General features: G+C 39.5%; 1 protein-coding gene across 1 annotated transcript in view; it reads right to left on the bottom strand.

Moving 5' to 3' along the window:
- slco1c1 (solute carrier organic anion transporter family, member 1C1) overlaps positions 1 to 16,269 on the bottom strand; it is a 60,277-nt gene that overhangs the window by 40,919 nt on the left and 3,089 nt on the right. The window contains exons 2-3 of the mRNA XM_036577028.1: positions 14,889 to 15,046; positions 5,741 to 5,882 (exon numbers count right to left, since the gene is read on the bottom strand). Coding sequence (XP_036432921.1) covers positions 5,741 to 5,882; positions 14,889 to 15,032 — 286 coding nt within the window. The 5' untranslated portion in view covers positions 15,033 to 15,046. The remainder of the gene's footprint in view (positions 1 to 5,740; positions 5,883 to 14,888; positions 15,047 to 16,269) is intronic.

Below are 16,269 nucleotides of genomic sequence, written 5' to 3'. Positions count from 1 at the left end.
CTGGAAAGGGCCCCGCCTACAGACTTCATAGTCTTACTGGAAGACTTCAATGCTCATGTTGGCAATGACTGGGAGACCTGGAGAGGCGTGATTGGGAAGAAAGGCCTGCCCGATCTAAACCCGAATGGTGAATTGTTATTGGACTTCTGTGCCAGGCATGGATTGTCCATAATGAACACCAAGTTCGAACACAAGGATGTTCATAAGTGTACATGGTACCAGAGCTCCTTGGGTCAAAGGTCAATGATTGACTTTGTTGTCGTTTCATCTGACTTGGGACCATATGTTCTGGACACTCGGGTGAAGAGAGGTGCTGAGCTGTCAACTGATCACCATCTGGTGGTGAGTTGGATCAGATGGAATAGTGAGGGTGTGCTGGGAACGACTGTCGGAGGCCCCTGTTCGGAATGATTTTAACTCCCACCTCCGGGAGAGCTTTTCTCATGTCCCGGAGGAGGTAGGGTCTGAATGGACCCTGTTCAAAACCTCAATTGTGGAAGCTGCCAGGCGTAGCTGTGCCCAAAAGCTTGTTGGTGCCTGTCATGGCGGTAACCCAAGAACCCCCTGGTGGACACCGGTGGTGAGGGAGGCCGTCAAGCTGAAGAAAGAGGCCTTTAGGGACTGGATGGCCCGAAGGACTCCCGATTCAGCAGATAGGTACCGACAGGCAAAAAAGGTGGCAGCTGCAATGGTGGCAGAAGCAAAATCCAGGGCGTGGGAGGAGTTTGGTGAAGCCATGGAAAAAGACTTTCGGTCGGCCTCGAGGAGGTTCTGGACAACTGTCCGGCGACTCAGGAGTGGTCGGGGTGGCTGCGCCCAAGCTGTATTCGGCAGGGGTGGAGAAACTCTGACTTCAAATGAGGATATTGTCGGTCGGTGGAAAGAGCACTTTGAGGAACTCCTTAATCCGGGAGACATGCCTCCCTCACGGGAGTCAGGGCCAGAGGCCTCTGGCGTGTCAAGCTCCATTTCCCTGGTGGAGGTCACTGAGGTAGTTGGCAAACTCTTCAGTGGCAAGGCACCGGGGGTGGATGAGATTTGTCCAGAGATGCTTAAGGCTCTGGATATTGTGGGGCTGTTGTGGCTGACACGCCTCTGCAATAGTGCATGGACCTCGGGAACAGTACCCTTTGACTGGCAGACCGGGGTGGTGGTCCCTGTTTTCAAGAAAGGGGACCGGAGGGTGTGTGCCAACTATTGGGGTATCACACTGCTCAGCCTCCCTGGGAAAGTCTGTGCCAAGGTGCTGGAAAGGAGACTTTGACCGATAGTTGAACCTCAGATTGAGGAGGAACAATGCGGATTCCGTCCTGGCCGTGGAACAATGGACCAGCTTTTCACTCTCTCACGGATTGTTGAGGGGGCATGGGAGTTTGCCAACCCAGTCTACATGTGTTTTGTGGATTTGGAGAAGGCTTATGACCGTGTTCCCCGAGATATCTTGTGGGAGGTCCTCCGGGAGTATGGGGTGCTGGGGTTACTACTCCGGGCCATTCAATCTCTGTATGCCCGGAGTGAGAGCTGTGTTCGTATACTCGGCATTAAGTCGGACTATTTCCGTGTTAGCGTTGGACTCTGCCAGGGTTGTGCCCTGTCTCCACTCCTGTTTGTGATATTCATGGACAGGGTGTCAAGGCGTAGCCGAGGTCAGGAGGGCATTAAGTGTGGAGGCCGGAGGGTGGCGTCTCTGCTATTTGCAGATGATGTTGTTGGTGTGAAGATGGTGTGAAGCGGTTGGTATGCGGATCAGCACCTCCAAGTCTGAGTCCATGGTCTTAGCCTGGAAAAGGATGGCATGACCACTCCAGGTAAGGGGAAAGGACTTGCCACAGGTGGAGGAGTTTAAGTATCTCAGGGTCTTGCTCACGAGTGATGGGAAGAGGGATCGTGAGATTGACTGCAGGCTGGGACAGGTGGCAGCAGTAATGCGGTCGCTGTACCGGACTGTAGTGGTGAAGAGGGAACTGAGCCATAAGGCGAAGCTCTCTGTTTACCGATCGGTCTACATCCCGACCCTCACCTATGGTCATGAGCTGTGGGTAATGACCAAAAGAATGAGATCGCGAATACAAGCGGCGGAAATGAGCTTTCTTCGCAGGGTGGCGGGCTACACTCTATTTGATAGGGTGAGGAGCTCGGCCATCCGGGAGGAGCTCGGAGTAGAGCCGCTACTCCTCTGCATTGAGAGGAGCCAGCTGAGGTGGTTCGAGCATCTGATCCGGATGCCCCCTGTATGCCTCCCGGTGGGGGTGTACCAGGCACGGCCTACTGGAATAAGACCCCGGTAAGACCCGCTGGAGGGATTATATCTCCAAGTTGGCCTGGGAGCGGCTTGGGGTCCCCGGGAATGAGCTGGAGGAAGTTGCGGGGGACAGGGTCATCTGGGATTCTCTGCTCTCCCAACTGCTACCCTAGCGGTTAACGATGATGATGATGATGATGATATAATACAATTAACTACTAACAAATTTTAATTTTAATTTAATTTTTTTTTCAGAGAAAAATCTTAGTCTGGTCTCGTTATTGTCTTGGTTTCAGCCACTCCTGGTCTCAGTCTTGACTTGGACTCAACTATTAAATGTCTTGATCTTGACTCGGACTCCATGTGTCCCAGTCTCAGTCTTGACTCGGACTTGAACTAGCGATCTTGACAACAACACTAGCTACAACAATACAAGTGACTCTCTTTTGTTGTTCTTAGGTCAGTGCTTGTACACAGATGTCTTCAAGACAGTTATAGAAGTCATGCTCCTCTTTCTAAGATGCATTACACAAATTACATGGATGTCCATGTGATAGCAGCTTTTTATATTGTTGCTGTCGAAACAAAACCTTCAATGTCCATTTTTTCTGTTTTTTTTCCATTTGAAAATGCCACCAGGGTTTAAAATTACTTATAATCTTATTACATTTACCTATATTAACAGCAATATTAAAACATATTAAAACTCTAGTCTCTGTTATGTGGATTGTTCTACCGAACTGGTTCAAAGTCAGAATTGATAACCCATTTTGGACTTTGACTTGGACTTTCGACTAAAATCTTTTCGCTTAGAATGACTTTATACATTAATTACATTTATTTTATTGTTTTTAAACAAATGATTGAGTATTTTTTGTCGCTGACAAAACAGTTTTAACACTACTGAAACTTTACCAAATGTTTCAATAGTGAGCGTTTCAGTAGTGACAGTTTTAGCTCATTTTTAACATAACCCAAAACACTAGGCAGTACATGACTAGCAAACACAGCCTCAGACTGCACACGCATAAAATATAATATAATATAATATTTTTCTTTAAAGCACAAAAAAGTTTGTAAATATGTACCGCAATAGTGACAATGTTTACTTAATGTTGCACACTGATTTTTGAATATATTTAAGTTATTACTATCTCAGTTAACACCTTGGGTTTAAATACATATTAACATAAACCTTGTAAATATTTATGGTATGAATACCTTGTATATATTAATGCTCTGAATAAAAATGCTTTTTTTCCCTGTGGGACTGCTGTTTGATCTAAGTCAGTAGAATGGCCCATATATAGATCAGTATCTTGATCCTGGAGTCCTCTTTACCTTCATATTTTTGGTGTTTTTCCAGTTCTAACACATTTGATTCAACTAATCATCTAATTACCAAGCTCTTCCTGAATTGAACTGGGTGTGTTAGAGCAGTAAAAACACTATAATGTACAGAATGGGGGATGCTAGGACAAGGATAAAGAACCATCGATACAGAGGTACTGTATGCTGAGGTTTCTGTCCTGCACTAGAAGCCAAATTAACAGGTGAAGTGCTTGACAGGCACTGTGACTCAGTACTGCATGATAACTGTCACTGTACGTGAACCAATGTTCACAAAATATTTGGTATCCTAGTATGTTCTATGTTTCAGAAGGTCAATTTCCTTTAATACCACATATTTTATACACAAATGCAATGATAATACCAATCTCTCTCATTCAGATTAAAGGTTTAGGTTTCATAAGAAGTCCATGAAACTTCAAATAACTTATGCATAATGTACTAAAGCCTCAGAGTGTATGGCATGGGGGAGGAAATGTGTCCTGACTGACACTGGCTGGCTAACTCGAACACGTGATCCCAGCCAGGCTGCTTAAGCTACTCGTTCTGGCTCCAGCTCAGCTCTGCTCTCTGCCCTGTTCCTATGGCAACACTCCTATGGAAACGCTGGTTGCCGGGGCCATGTGAGTGGCAACTGCAGCAGTGTGTGGGGCTTCATCCCCTGCTTTGGAACTCCCTGAGTCCAAGGTTCATGCCCCCACTCAGCACAAACAGGAAATTCATTCATTCATCCAGGAGGACCACTGCAAACCAACATGGACCTATTTCATATCATTTAAAGAGGAACTTACAGGGGTCAAACTTAACACTTAAATGGACTAATGTGTTGTGAAGCAGCATAGATACACGAAGGAAATACAGGAGGGTCTTGAGGAGAGAGATATTGGATCAGGAATAAACAGTGTAAACCCAACATGCTCCAAAGTTAAGTTAGCTAACTGATGAGCAAGTATGGCTAGCTAAAAAGACTTTGAAAGACTTTTTTAAAGAGAACTCGGTACAGGGTGACTCACAGCAAAGCACATACACCACATTTTAGCCTTTTGTCCTGACTCAGTAATGCTATTTCTTTGAATTTTCACAAAAAATTAAATCCCACATACTGCAGCCTCAATCAAACATTTTGCTGCCATTGCATCTAGCGCACCACTATGGCCACTGAGTTGGCACCGGAACACCGGTCCCCAATTACTGCAGGGTATTTTGCATATTGGTCTTAAATCTTTAATGTCTACATAAAAAGCAGCTATTAATCTGCTCTTTTCCTTTAACGTCAATGTATTTTACAAATATATTGTGGGACCTGCCATGCAAAGTGGCTCTCGTGCGGTGCCACACTCCTGGTGTAAAAAGAGAAAATTGTTGTTGGTGATGCAGTTGTTATCAGTGAAATAGTTGGTTTCTTTGTAGTGAATTGTGTCTGACAAGGGTGGGTTTTGTGTGTGACCCTCCTCCTATGTACCCTCCTTGTATGTTGTGTTCCTCTGCGTTACCCACTCCCTGTGTTTCTTTTTGGGGTAGTGCTGGGCTGGGTGTTTCTTGCTTTCGTTGGAGTGCCTGTTTACTAAATAAAAGAGCATTCGCCCATACATGTAATGTTTCCCCGTGTCTTTTTCTGTGCCAAAGCTAAAATATCAATAATATTCCATAACCAATCTGAATGTGGGCACATGCTGAGAAACTATGGCAGTGCATCCAACAATAAGCTTGTAGCTTCTTTACTACAGTGACAGAAAACACAGCACACAGAAAATTCCAATTCTGCATTCTGATCCATTTTACTATGTCCAACATGGACATGCATTCCCCAAACTACTGTGAGCTTCTAAACATACTACTAGAGCTTCTAAACTTATTGCTGACAACACATTAATAAGCAGCTTGAATATGGGTATGTAGGCTCCTGTTTCTGTTGTATAAGCCTGTCTGCCAGACCGCTGCACTGTGTTGTTGATGACTGACATACCTTACAGCACACCTGCTAAGCCTGTGGATTATTTCCCCAATGCTAATATTGCACAGGGAACACTGCTGGCACCATGAAAGACTGCTATTTCCTTAAAAGAGAGACTCTGTGACTTGAGCACAACCGAGACACACAAGAATGATTTGGAGGAGTCTGCTGACGCATGATGATCCGGTTCTTACCTATTTCAAAGCTTCCATCAATGACTCCTATTAAGTAACTGGGGATGTCAAAGCGCCTTTCCAGCTGAGTTATTGTACTTTTCATATAGCTCCCAGATAAAGCCTTCGAGAAGTAGGCAAAGGACAAGGCTACAAGGAACATCTGGAATGAGAGAGACAAAGAAAAGAGATATTTACAGTGTGAATCACTTTTTCATAAAGTACAGCGCCACTTACACTGTAACACATCATTCGGTTTCTGATGTAAAAGCATTGCTTCATTAATATGCATTTAAAATGATAAGAGACGAGAGAAGCGCTGAGGGAAAAAGAGAGAGAGAACCAGAGAGAGAGGTGTGGAAACACAAGGCAGGGTGGCTGGGTGGGGGGGCATCATTTTTCAAGCTGCACTGCATTATGGGTAGCGGGGACAAAAAGAGGATTAGGAGAGCTTATGTCATGCTCTTGAGCGATCCTGCCACATCCAGCCAGAGTGACTCAAGCCTGGAAAGGTGGAAAAACACAGTTGTTGGATCTGATAATGATTGATATACTACTACTATACGACATTTTTAGGATCCTGTTAACGATGGTTGTCTCTCTGTCTGACAGGTTATGAATCCTCACAGCAGTGCATGCTCATCTTTGTGCCCCCCCCCTCCCAAAACAGGCTGACACAGAGCACCCATAAACTAGTGATTACAAAAGAGAGGGTGAGAAGAAAGATGCAGAATGGTAGAGACATTCACGTGAAGGATTAGGTATTCATGTTTAGTACATATTTTAAAGAAACCTATCTATTTAAAATACACTTGTAATTCATTTTCATTTTGTGCTTCTGCTTTTGTTACACAGTTTTACTATTTAACCACGTTGAGTTTTGTGTATGAAAATATATTGTTATTGGATATAACAATAAAATAATATGTTATTGTTATTATTATTATTATTACGATGTTTCAGCAGTCAGATTTCATCCATAAACTAGGCACAAACAATGATTAATTTAGTTGTCCTGTACTTGAATGCTAAAAATAAGTTTCTTTGTAATAAAGCTAATTAGACAACCGCCTACATAAAAAAATACTGCTTTTCTGTACATCATGAAAAACAAAACAGAGCAAGATATAACTGCTAGATTTAAAAAAAAGAAGGTTGTTAGAGTTAACAGCATTCTGTCTTTAAAAGTAGTGATGCACTGAAATGAAAATTCTTGTTCGAAACCAAAACTGAAATTCAGGACAAAGTGTATGCAACAGTATCTGCCTCAAAACCCAGAATCCTCCATAACAGAGAATGGATATCAAATAAATTCTATTTTTTAGGTTATAATTTGCATTTTGCCTGTTGTTTGTGAATTTTGTTTGTCATTTCAAAAACTGATGGTATTGGCATGCTAGCAGAGACTTTCCTTTCTGGTTCTGCTGTTTTGCTGTATTCTGTGTATTGAGCACAATGTTGTGTTTTCAAGTGGAATCAAACCTGTCATGAACTGTTTGAATGGCACAGGACAGTGAAGGAAACAAACAGCTTTTTTAATCACTATTTCTCATTTTCATTACCATTCAAATGATTTGTTAAGTGTTAGATTTTGACATTTTCAAGCTTCTTTCTCTTTCAGTGGCAAAAATTTTAATGCCTCCAAATGGTATCTTAGCAGTAAGTTTACGCTAGTGCACATGAACATTTTTTGGCTTTACACAATCACTTTCAGAAGGGTCTTTCTAATATAAGGGGAGATGGCAAAAACTGTAATGGCTTGGCCAGTCAAATCACACTGTAAGATGTAGGCCAGCCTTGACTTTAGTGAAACTCTTATCAGTAAAACTAGTTCCCTTCATCAAAACTGTCAAGAGTGTACTACACTGAGCCATTAATATTAGCAGTTTAAAAAACAATTTGAAGAAATTTTTACTTATTTTTGCTTATAGAACACATCAAAATGCTGATGGTTACAGAGCCCTACATAAAGTTGCATTACAAAGATATGTTTGTTGCTCTGCTATAGCTAAAATTAATGGCATTTGCCAGAGTCATTGTTAGAGACCCTTTGTTAAACTATCGCCTCTGCTACTGTCTGCTACAAGCTGGTGTGTACCGTGAACATACTGTTCATTGTCTGAAGATTGTGAAATAGAATTAAATGAGTGGGGAAAAGAGTTTTGAATGTTTGTGTTCCCTAGCTTGCCATTAGGAGGCTAAATATTTGATATTTTGTCCAGTTTTACCATTTTTCTGGTAGAAAACCTTGGAAAATGCTGTCATTATTGTAATTAAATCATGAGCTGTCTACACCAATTTGCAGTCTCATCTGGGGTCCACTGGTCCACTGAAAATCAAAATGTGATTGGTTTTTGGTTTCCTCTCTCACTTCTTATGTTGGTAGTTAATTTTATGGGTTAGGCTTTCAGTCCAGCCCCTGAAGGCTTACCTAATGGGAGAGCATAACTGACTGTATCTACCTAGATAAAAAAAAAATTGTGGGTGTTTTAAGATTTTATTTCAAACCAAAACTTATAAATGAAATAAGATAATTACTCCAATACTCACATAGTTTAAATCAAACAGGCATGATGATTCTACTCTGAGTTTAAAAACACACATGTGTGTTTGTAGTCTGTAATCATCAGAACGTGTTATAGCAGCGATAATAAGTAATGATTTCTTTGAAAAAATGCAAACATGTATTTTATACTTCCAAGAAACCTTTAGGCCTTCTCTGAAAGCGTAGAAGGCCCTAAGGGTTCCCCCTTTGTGCAATACATGTGCAAGGGTCTAAAAATGGATCTACTGAACTTGAAATTATAATAGATGTTTAGCCACAAGCCCTGAAAAGTACTTGCATCTTATAGTACTCCTGTGTTCACTGCTTTGATGCAATTGTATTTAATCCATAGTGGCAATTTGTTTAATTTAATTTGATCCACTGATAAAATGGAATTATCTGTTTACAAAACTAATGCACAGTACACAAAGTTTTTATTGTCTTTGTAAAATAAGTTCTGCACACATTTTCCACATTTGCCCAGTTGCCATGAGAATGGGATACAGAAAGCACAATCAACATTACAGTAAAGTAAAACTACATTAAACTAGATTACAGCAAAGTAAAACTAGAACTAGAACTAACAGAATACTAATCTTCCAAGTTTTACTCAAAATGCTAAGAGCTTGTGATATGCTAAGCATTTAGATATATTCCAAGTTTGACTTTTGACTGAAAAATGAAAAGGAAAACTGTAATTGTGAAGTAGACAAAATCTTCCACCCTCCATTTGCATATTTAACGGATGCTTCCATCCACCCTGCATGCTTCCTAGTTCTGGAGGTGTGCAGATCATGCAGGGTGAGAAAATCATTGCTGACCTATCACCCCTGGGTCATCACCCTGCTCCTCCCTTTCAGCTTCCCTCAGGCAGATGCTTTAGCCAAAAGAAGGTCAAAACAACCAGAAGACCCCAGAAAAGTTTCTTTCCTCACAGTTGTTGCACATAAGCATTGTTGAGTTGCTTGACACACTGTTTTTGTAATTAACCTTTACATACTTCTTCATTCATAAATGTATATTTATGTGAATGTCTACAAGTATGGTTGTTTGCATGTGTGAGTGACAGTGTGTATGCATGGTAGAACTCAAGTATGGATGTCCGTGTTACTGCAAAAGTGGTAGGACTCAAGTATGGATGTCTATGTTACTGTATAAGTGTGGTAGAACTCAGGTATGGATGTCTGTTACTGTATTAGTGTGGTAGAACTCAGGTATGGATGTCTGTTACAGTATTAGTGTGGTAGAACTCAGGTATGATTGTCTATGTTACTTTATAAGTGTAGTAGGACTCAGGTATGGATGGCTGTTCCTGTATCAGTGTGGTAAAACTCAGGTATGGATTTCAACATTATTGTGGAAGTGTGGTAGAACTCAGGTATGTATATCTATATCACTGTATAAATGTGGTACAACTGGTACATGGATCTACAGTACTATATAAGTGCAAAACTTCTATTTTCAACTTAGCCAAGCCTGATTCTGTTTTTTTTTCCTCTAGTGATTTACTCTGGTAGCTGAGTGTAGCATTAGGGGGCTTTTACAAGCACTTTTATTGGTTTATTATAGTGTAAATGCCACCGTTTCATGTGCAGGGTCATAGTGTTATCCACTCTGCCACCCAACTGTTCCTAACAATGACACCACTAAACAGAAGCCATGGCCTCACCAGTAAGTGAAAAAAAGACTTCTTAGCTCCATCTTGTGGACTAGGAAAACAATGAGTTTTGGAATTCTATTAGTATGTTTGGGCTTTAAAATATTAATCAACGCAGTTTCTTTTCCGTAAATAGTGCAATACTACACTGTAGTAGGTTTACTTTCACACTCCAATCAATGTTTAGATTTCTCACTGTCACTGTTGGGCCACAGTAGACATATGGTTATGTGCCAAAGAGGGGGAATGATCGAGGCAGACTGACAATCTCTGAATGAGGAATTCTTTACTTAGAAATTGGAAGCATATGACAACTCTCTGCTCTGAGGTAACTATATCCCATGAGTGTGTCCCATGTAAATCACATGGGTCATTTTAGCCTGCCATATACTGTAAAGATTTCAACAGTGACTAAACACCCTTTTATTTCCTAAAGAGTTACTTAGAGTTCTTTATGTACAGTAATAACAATAATAATTAAAGAACTCTAGAATGTGGTATGAGCTGTGGCAATGGCAGGCTGGTAAACTGCCTTAAATGCACAACTAGAAGGATGTAGCCTAAAATTCCTTCTTAGTACACTAAAGTAATAAGATTAAATATAGAGGCAAAAGGTCCTCATGTGCCTGACCCTGCGCTGGACTTTGTGTTTGCCTGCCTGAACAAAGCATAAGTAGAAGTTGTAATAAAAAAGGTTTCTTGTTAGGGGAGTTTTGCATTTTTTAAAAGCCAAGTAGAACTATGAGCAGATAGCTCTTTACAGAAAGATGTTTTTCTCATAATAGGTTAAAGGAAATGCTACACATTTACAAAGAGCCTTTTTCTTTAAGGTGAGCAATGAAAATATTAACTATTCACAGCTTGCAGTGGTGTTGACATATATAGTGTTGTGGAAAAGTCAGAGATTCCCCTTCATTGGGGAAGGGTAACATACCCTTCTATTTAACCCCTTAAAATCCGGTGCTTACTACATACTAAGGCTTATTATTCAGTAAATAAAAACTTAAAAGCATTCTCAGGTTGAGCTATTCTTAGGTTATAGAAGTGTATAATAAAACTTGTAATAAAAACCTGACCATAAATGAGGTCAACACAGAAGCCTCAACAAGTAAATATACATTTTCAGTATTTAGTGTCCATCCTTTTCTTCTGTTACTATTTCTTTTCTTACTATTATTACTTTTTTCTTACTATTATCACTTAGTATTATTACTATTTTCTTTCTATTATTTCTTTCCTTTTCAGGAGACTTTTTTCAAATAAATTTCCAGGGATATTTTTCCACACCTCCAAAGTTCAGCCTTAGAAGTGACACTTTTTACCTCTCTTGATTCAAGTAATTCCAGTCAAAACAGAGTTAATGATATTGAGGTTTGGACTCTGGGTTTAACAATCCATTGTTTTGAGAACAACAGCAGCTTCACTGTTTGATTTGCAAATGTTCTTCTTGTCTATTTCTTGACAGCTACACATCATTTCAGATTTACAATATTGAGGAGTCTTCTTTCAGTGTAATGATAGACAGAAACAGATTTAAACAAATTAGACAGAAACTGTTTATCTGATCGTGACAGTTTTGGTGGTCTACTAGGTCTTGTACGGTTGTTAGGAGTCCCAATTTCTCTGTATCTTTTATTCATTTTTTGAACTCCAGTTATGAAAAATACTGTTTTTTCACTTATTTTCCTTCGACTTTCTCCTTCCTTATGCAAGTAGATGATCTAATATTTAATCACTTCAAAAATATATTCTGAACAATGAATAACTTGTATTTAATTGTCATTTTGACTGGAAAGTAAATGAAGGGTGGTCTCTGACATTTGCATAGTACCATAAAGCTTGACTAAAGACCATAACTGAAGGAAGGCGGAGGGGCAACTATGCCCGAAGGCTCTACATAATGGATGAGATGGTGTCACTGTCTGTAACAAGCCTTACATTAATGTCTATATCATTAAGTTTATATGTGAAATAAAGATAAAGTCCTTAGGATCATATAACTACGACTGGCAGCTAACATCAGCATGAGTTTTTAAGAGCTAAATTTCAAGAGATTTCTTCTTAACTGCACAGCCGTCTCCTCTTGATCATATTAATATGCCTTCAATTAGGTATATAACACACTTTTGTGCCCAGTAGTCAATATGAAGAAAGGAGTATGTTAATATGATAAACAACTGGAAAAGAAACAAGTAAATGCACATACCTAAAATAATGGTTGCATTATATCATAAAAAAAAATAGCTAAAAGGATCTGAAAAACATTTATACTCACAGCTCAAACTCACCGAGTGCTGTATGAGACACTAATTGGCTTTTGTTCTATATGCTCACAGCTACTATACCCTTATTCATCACGTCATCTTGTGTTCCTGCAACATGCAGAGCAAGGGCTCTGGCCACCAGCTCTCTGCATGGCTATTTAGCCAGTGCCACTGTGTAGTTGATATGGAGCAAACTGTGCAAGAACATGTCTCAGATTATTCAGAACCAGACAGAAGCTCAGTGAGAGAACTTGGAAATCAGAAATGAACACACAGTGGGAGATTTATTACAGGATTATGCCCAACACATGTCTAAGAGCACTGAGCCACACCGCAGCATGTTCCCATTTCCGAGAAATGTCCACTTTTTCTTTTTAAATGTGCTGCTGTACAAAATAATCAGATTTAAAGCTGCTTTAACACTATTGTCTCATACAGATCTCAAGGAAAAGCTCTAAACTCAGACCTCATCAGTGGGTGGTGAATGTCATTGCAGGCCACTAAAAGCCTTCTAAGTCTTGAATTTCTGAGCTGTAAATAAATAGTTCAACATGTTAGCAATTCATTTCTTGAAGGATGTTTCAGATGCTCAGTTTTAAAATCAAAACGACTAGAGAACTAGAAGAATTGAAATATTAAAAACTAGATGGATTTTAGGGAACTAAACAAAGTAGAAAGAATAGGATTGCAAAGCTTATTAAATAACAGCAAACTTAAGAATATGAATATAAATAGGTCAATTTAAATGTCATTTTAACATGTCATTTTAAGTGCAATATACCAACAGAGCTCTAACCATAATTTTGAGTTAGGTTAAACAAAGATATGATGATTGAACATTGATTATTACTGATGACCCTGAGTGAGGAGAATAAACTTTTAATTGCCATAATATTTAATTGCTCTGTTAGAGGAATTTTTCTGCAAGATATCAAATTTACACAATTTTCCACTTACCCCATATGTAGTAGATCGGCTAAGAAACGTTTGTAGTCCAAATCCTACTTCTTTAGTTTGGGACTGTAGTGGTGAGGCTAACAATGCTAACAAACACTAGAACTCAATAGTCACCCAAACAGCCCACATCATTTCTGTAAAAAAACATTCTCACAACTTCTCTCAATCTAGGTCTTTTGTTAAGGTGGGGTGGACTTGTCGATGTGGTTTAGGACACAGTATGACTTACTGTGAACTATAAAAATGAACAAACTGTGGGCAACCACTTTAGACAATAGACATCTGTATTCACAAACCACATCAGGAGTAGGAGTGCTGATCTATAATCAATAAATAGTGACAATGACCATAAATACAGAGGAATCTGATCTAAGGTCAGTCCTGCTTTGTGAATACAAGCACTAATGTTGTCTGAAATGGTTGCCTGGATGTGGTTTGAGCAAGTTGAGAAAGGTTTTGGGAAAGTATTTTTAGAGAAATGGTTTGGGCTGACTATTGAGTTCTAGTGTTTGTTAGCAACATTAGCCTCATAGCTCCCTTTCTCTACACTAAAGAAAGCAAAATTTGGACTCTAAGCATGTCTTGGTTGATCACCAAAACTTAGGGTAAGTTGAGAATTATATAAATTAGATTTTTTGCCAAACTATTCCTTTAAGACAAAGTAATTTGGGAAATTAAGTATTTAATAGTAATTCATACTGCATAGTTAACATTTAGAAAAGTCTGATCTTTAAGATCACAAAGACAACGAAGGACTGACATTTTCTTAGATGAAAATGTGCTAATTTAACTTCTCCAACAGCAGATTGCTGAAAGAGTAGTGGAAATGCAGATCTTACTAAACGAGAGTAATAAAAAAAACTTAAACCTAACCCTGGAATGCAACTTTAGAGAACAAATACAGAGCAGTAGAGAACACTGGTTCTATATTAGGCCCAGGATAGTGCCATGTGACATCAAAAGGAATCAGTATGAGCTTTATACGAGGACACGATAAAGACTTAGGAAATGAAACAATGGCTTGCTGATTTGTAGACATAAACATAATTAGAAAAGCATGTTTCACACAAACTCTTAGAAAATTACATGTATTTCACATGAATAAACAACTTTTGTACGCTTTACATGGTAAAAAAGTGTTATCACCCGTGGAAAAAGTGTGTGCACAGATTCATATAAAAAAAACGTGATTACTTGTAAACACGTGTGGTTTTTGTACACTTCTCATGTGAAACACATGTGACTTTTCTGCAAGAGAAACCAGGGCAAACTTGGTGGATCTTTCTGAGAATGTTTTGGTGGGAATCTTTCTACAGCTTCGTATATAACCAGCACACAATAAGAAGGATGCATGATGCCATATACATACAAGAGTTCCCACAGCTGAATAGGGCCTCTGTGCTTGCTCTCACAAAACTACAGCAGAGCCCTCACAACAAAGACACTGCTGAGCATGACTGGGTTGCCTATTTAAATCATTAGGCACCATACAGTCAGGAGCCTATTCTGAAACCCCTCTCTGTTCTCCACACTCAGTTCATCAGAGGAAGATTCCACCACAAACTGAAGCTAAATCTTGTTTTGACCTAGTGACGCCACAGTTAGAAAGAAAACAATTATCCATGGTGCAATGCTCCATGCTATTGAACACACAACAAACAAAGCTGCTTCTTGAGTCAGCAATATACTGTCATTACATCTGACACTGGAATCCATAGAACAGCTGCAACAGAATCCTAATTTTACCTTTAGACTGGAACAGCACGAGGTCCCTCTCACTGATGTGGGCCCATTTTCTGGTGACCAGCTCTCCTTGCTTGGTACGTCCATCCTTTTCAGGAAGGTCTCATTTTCCTTGGCTGAACTTTCCTTAATGAAATTTCTTGCCATTGATGCATGTACACCTGAAAAAAAAGACCATGGGACTTTTTTCATTCCAAAGAGCTCCATTCATTGGTGCAAATACAAGGGGGCAGAGGGGGCATAACCTTCCCATTTTTTTTAATTATGCAAGAACGTTTTTTGGGAAGGTAGCAGGATGGTTGTTGAAAAAAATATTTTTCAGGTATATCTATAATAATATTGATAATATTGCATTATCATTAGCAGCTAAAACAGATGGTGTATGCACAAGAATGCCCCAGACACACCAAAACAAGTCTATGTCACAGTGTGCAGCAGTGCTTAGCATGGGTGTCATCATATGCATGCCAATATTCATTTTTTTCGATACGATGGCTATAAGATGATACCTGCTGTGAATGAAATACGGTTAGATTTGATACAATGTGTAATGGTTTCTATGGTTCTTTTTAACACAATCCATGATATCCTAAAAGTCATAATGAAAAAAAAAAAACACTCAGAACTGGAAAAAACTGGTTTGGTTAACCTACCTTGGATAGTTCATTAAAGAAACTCTCTGAAATTGTGAGAGAGAGCAAGCTATCTTCCTAGCATCCATCTCCTTTTTGGAAACAGTTGAATGCAATAATGATGGGACAAAGAGTGGTAGACTGAATGGTGATAGTTACTTGCTTGTTACTGGAGTGAGAAATAATGCAAAGCTAAAGTTAGGCAGCTTCTCATTTGAATTTTCTGCTTGATCTTAAAAGGTGGATTTAAGGTGAAATGGAAAAAGAAGCTGGCAAAGAGGAAGCCAAGTCATACCTGTACATCCCTGGCACTTAGTCAGGCAGGTAGCCTAACAGCTAACTTCATTGCCTTTTATTTGTATCAAAGTTAATGGATTATTATCTGCACTACAAAGTGTCCACATATGTAATTCCTGTTAACAATAACGTTTGTCTTTGTATTTACTAATGACAAATAAAGCATTAGATATCATAAGAATATGGTAACTCAGCATACTTCATTTACCTAGTTTTATGTATGTAATCTGCAAGTTGCATGCGTTGCTACTAGAGATGGCATATTGGTATTGATGGGGATCAGTATGGGGCGTTTAATAGCAGAGAGGGTTTGATCGGATATCTGAGGGAAAAAGAAAAAATCCAATCCAGTGATCCATTTTCAATGCTTAGTAGGTAAACGGAAAAGTGGTATTGTGTCATCTCTAGGTGCCAGCATTGTTTGTAGGTTGCAGTCTATCGATGTTGGAGACGTT

This window comes from Colossoma macropomum, unplaced genomic scaffold (assembly GCF_904425465.1).
Source record: "Colossoma macropomum unplaced genomic scaffold, Colossoma_macropomum, whole genome shotgun sequence".
NCBI lineage: Eukaryota > Metazoa > Chordata > Actinopteri > Characiformes > Serrasalmidae > Colossoma > Colossoma macropomum.
The sequence above is the reverse complement of the archived record's forward strand: the minus strand, read 5'-3'. Positions and strand labels throughout refer to the sequence as shown.